The sequence below is a fragment of the Marmota monax genome, unplaced genomic scaffold (genome assembly GCF_021218885.2).
Source record: "Marmota monax isolate L192 unplaced genomic scaffold, Marmota_monax_Labrador192_F-V1.1 WCK01_AAM20220418_F8-fsc00108, whole genome shotgun sequence".
NCBI lineage: Eukaryota > Metazoa > Chordata > Mammalia > Rodentia > Sciuridae > Marmota > Marmota monax.
The window spans coordinates 4,918,382-4,922,812 of NW_026694593.1; the positions used below are offsets into that span (position 1 = coordinate 4,918,382).

At 39.8% G+C, this 4,431-nt stretch overlaps 1 protein-coding gene across 1 annotated transcript; it reads left to right on the forward strand.

Annotated features, from left to right (window-relative positions):
• Positions 1 to 1,825: 1,825 nt before the first annotated feature.
• Positions 1,826 to 3,657, forward strand: LOC124077422 (zinc finger protein 639-like). Its single transcript, XM_046421829.2, has one exon. The coding sequence runs from the start codon at positions 2,136 to 2,138 to the stop codon at positions 3,591 to 3,593; it is 1,458 nt and encodes a 485-aa protein (XP_046277785.1). The 5' UTR covers positions 1,826 to 2,135; the 3' UTR covers positions 3,594 to 3,657.
• Positions 3,658 to 4,431: the final 774 nt, after the last annotated feature.

Here is a 4,431-nt window from a genome sequence, read left to right on the forward strand (position 1 = left end):
AACAGCAGCCGATTTGGATTCCAGAGAGATTAACCAAGGTCCTGACCCAGTGATTGTCTGGAGTCGGGGGTCTGTTTATGTGTTTCCACAGGGAGAACAGCAGCCGATTTGGATTCCAGAAAGATTAACTAAAGCGATTTCTACAGACCAAAAAGAAGATGATTTGGCTCAAATCCATAACAACTGATATCCAAAACTCCAGTTTGGCTATTCTTACATCTGCAACAGAACCAGGATGCTTTTTTCAATATCTATTTTATTATTGCCCTTTGCCATATCATGAAGTTCTATTTTGTTTTTTGAGCTCATACAGACCTAGGTTAATGTTTTGCTGATCAGTTCTATTTTTTGACTATAGAGTTTTTAAACATTGCAATGGAGATTTCACCTGTAAAAAGTTATAAGGCCTTTACTATAATGTTATGTGTTGTATGTATTATATTATGTGTGCACACTTGTGTTTTGTGTTATATGTTTGAATGTACGTATGTCCATATATCATATATGATGAGCGCTCATGATAAAATGGATCCAAATATTTTTTTTTTCACGTGATTTATATGGTTTAATTTAAATTGGGTAAACAACTGTTGAGGATTGTTTTAATATGTAAACAAAAAAGAAGGTTAACAGATCTGTTTGTTTACTTTCACCTTTCCTTTTCATTATATTTAATAATTCTCTTAAAGACAATGTAAATTGTTAAGAAAATTGTTTTCTTTTAGTGCCTTCTGGAATGTTACATAATTTTTTCTTTAGCCATTATTGCCAGAATTCCTATCTTCATCCCAGTGCTGGTGAAGTGAAAGATAAAACCAATCTACAGCTTCTACAATAGCCATCACTGAACTGCTTGCAGAACTTGCCTGGACACATTGTGAGCTCACCTGTATGCATTGTGAACTATCTGTTGGTGCAGCGACTTGTGGTAGTGTTGGGGTATTTTTGCTGATGATGTCACCGGTGGTACAATTTTTCAAAGGAGCCCTCAATTGGCTTAATGTCATGGCATTTTGCATCCTCCTCTACTAGTGATGGTCTAAAATTTGGGGGCCAACAGAGGTGAGGCAAAGAACCTCACCCCCCCACAGGTGCAAAGGCCTATCCACAAGTATGGCTGTATGCTGGACCGGTAGTCAGTGACGGGTATGATCCAATTGCAGTGGTACCAACCTAAGACAGGAGGCTGACGCCTAGAGGTCAGTTCATCTGATGACGGGTAAGGACCATATGTTGAATTGGACTGCCTAACAGGCACGGTCCCTAAGCCACATGCTTGTTGTTTAAACAGAGAGGGGGAGATGTTGAGAGCCACAGCCTGAGGGGCCCCAGCAAACTTCCAGCTGCCAGCAAACTTCCAGCTGCCGGCTGATGATTGGCTCACAGCAGCCCCAGCAACATCTAGCTGATTGGCTCCTCGGCCCCAGCAACATCTAGCTGATTGGCTCCTCTGCGGTGATGCTCATTGGACTGTTTCCCTGCCCTTTCAGACCACGGAGCTGCTCATTGGGGGACTTTTTTGGCTCCGCCCACGTGACCCAGCCAATCGGCCTCAAGAGCAGGAGGATTGTGGGAGGTGGGGAGAAGCTTGTGTGGGAGAGAGAGGCTTGTGGAAAGCCGGTGGTGGCAGTTGAGGCTCTGAGGGTTTTTCCTGAGAGACTATTTTGTTTGTCGTGTGTGGTTCTAAAAATAAAGTTAGTTTCTTTTGACAAGTGGCTCCTGATTGTGCCCAGCCAGACTGCGGCAGCCTACCATGTGTGAGACCCTGGATTCAATCCCCAGTATTGCAAAAAAAAAAAAAAAAAGTAAGAAATTATTGAGGCGCGGAGCGAGGCGGTGACGGTCTTCCTCTCCTTACAATTGTTGGCCGAGAAAGAACTGGAAACAAGATGTAACTTGGTGGTGGCAGTGCTTAGCCATGAAGATGTACCCACATACAGTTAGAGTTATTCAATGTCCAGGAATCAGAAGACATGTATTTGCATCTCTGGTTTTGCCATTTCTTAGTTGACTTGACTTTCACTGAGTATGTTTCTTCATCAGTAAAATTGAGGTATTTTTTTTACCACCTGTGGAAACTTTGTAATTCATTTTTCCTCACTGAAATATTAAGAATTATACCAAATTGAAAAGATATGAATGAGTATCCTAAAAAAAGAAAAAGGAAGACTTTACACCCTTCTCGTTATTCAGATTCCTCTGGAATAAGCAGAATTGCAGATGGATTCAATGGGATTTTTTCTGATCATTGTTACAGTGTCTGCTCTATGAGACAGCCAGACTTAAAATATTTTGACAACAAAGATGATGATTCTGATACCGAGACATCAAATGACTTGCCAAAATTTGCAGATGGAATCAAGGCCAGAAACAGAAATCAGAACTATCTGGTTCCCAGTCCTGTGCTTAGAATTATAGACCACACTGCCTTTTCTGCAGAAAAATCTGCTGATGTAGAAATTTGTGATGAAGAGTGTGATTCACCCGAATCAATCAACCAGCAAACTCAAGAGGAGAGTCCTATAGAAGTTCACACCGCTGAAGATGTCCCCATTGCTGTAGAAGTGCATGCCATTTCTGAGGATTATGACATAGAGACAGAAAACAATTCCTCTGAGAGCCTCCAAGACCAAACTGATGAAGAACCACCAGCTAAGCTTTGTAAAATTCTTGACAAGAGCCAAGCTTTGAATGTGACTGCTCAGCAGAAATGGCCTTTACTGAGAGCTAATAGCAGTGGCCTCTATAAATGTGAACTTTGTGAATTCAATAGTAAATATTTTTCTGATTTAAAACAGCATATGATCCTGAAGCATAAACGTACCGATTCAAATGTGTGTCGAGTATGTAAGGAAAGCTTCTCTACCAATATGCTTCTGATTGAACATGCCAAACTACACGAAGAAGATCCCTACATTTGTAAATACTGCGATTACAGGACAGTAATTTTTGAGAACCTCAGCCAGCACATTGCAGACACCCACTTTAGTGATCACCTGTATTGGTGTGAGCAGTGTGACGTGCAGTTCTCCTCAAGCAGCGAACTCTACCTGCATTTCCAGGAGCACAGCTGTGATGAACAGTACTTGTGTCAGTTCTGTGAACATGAAACAAATGATCCAGAAGACTTGCATAGCCATGTTGTAAATGAGCATACGTGTAAATTAATAGAACTAAGCGATAAGTATAACAATGGAGAACACGGACAATACAGCCTCTTAAGCAAAATTACCTTTGACAAATGTAAGAACTTCTTTGTGTGTCAAGTATGTGGTTTTCGGAGTAGACTTCATACAAATGTTAACAGGCATGTTGCTATTGAACATACTAAAATATTTCCTCATGTTTGTGATGACTGTGGGAAAGGCTTTTCAAGTATGCTAGAATATTGCAAGCATTTAAATTCACATCTATCTGAAGGGATTTATTTATGTCAATATTGCGAATATTCAACAGGACAGATTGAAGATCTTAAAATTCATCTAGATTTCAAGCATTCGGCTGACTTGCCTCATAAATGTAGTGACTGCTTGATGAGGTTTGGAAATGAAAGGGAATTAATAAGTCACCTTCCAGTCCATGAAACAACTTGATTATTCTCTTTATTTTGATTTACATAATGTTTTTGTGAAATAATAAATTCAACCTTTTTTTTTTTTGAAAAAAAAAAAAAAAAAAAAAATTATTAAGTCATGATGGGGCAGATAGGAAAAGTCAGAATATGAGAGAAAAGAACAGCAAATACAGACAACATTTCTCCTCTGGCCATAGCAGCCAAATCCTTCTGGATGGTAATGATACAATTATCTGGCAATTATCTTCTGTCTGGATGAAGATAGCATTGATATACCTCCCATAGCTCAATCTCCCCACGGGGAAGAGAAAATCATCTCTGTCTCATGTCCACTGGACCACATCTCAGCTTCTGCTGTGGTTTACATGTGACCATGAGACTGAGCTCTAGCTGAAAGAATATTAAAGAAAATAATTTAAACTAGTGCTTCTCAAACCGTATGTGAGGAAGGACAAGTTTTTTTTTCTTTCTAATTCATCATGGACCAAAATTTTGTGAGATGTACTGCAGCTACTGAAAATGTATTTTAAAAAGGGAAAGATATCTAAAATTGTGAGCCCAAATTGCTTTATTAGATTTTTTTGGTGGTGGCAGGGGGCAGATGCAGTGGTACACACCTTTGAAGTGAGAGACTAAAAACCTATAATCCCAGCAGCTCAGGAGGCTGAGGCAGGAGGATCACAAGTTAAAGTCAGCCTCAGCAATTTAGCAAAGCCCCTAAGCAACTTAGTGAGAACCTGTCTCAAAATAAAAATTAAAAGAGTGAGGATGTGGCTCAGTGGTTAAGCACCCCTGGGTTTATCCCTGGTACTACAAAAAAAAAAAAAAAAAAGACTTGTGGGAGGAGTAGAGCAATT

Excerpts from the sequence above, each read along its gene's own strand:
- LOC124077422 (XM_046421829.2), top strand. The coding sequence starts at position 2,136 with ATGAATGAGTATCCTAAAAAAAGAAAAAGGAAGACTTTACACCCTTCT.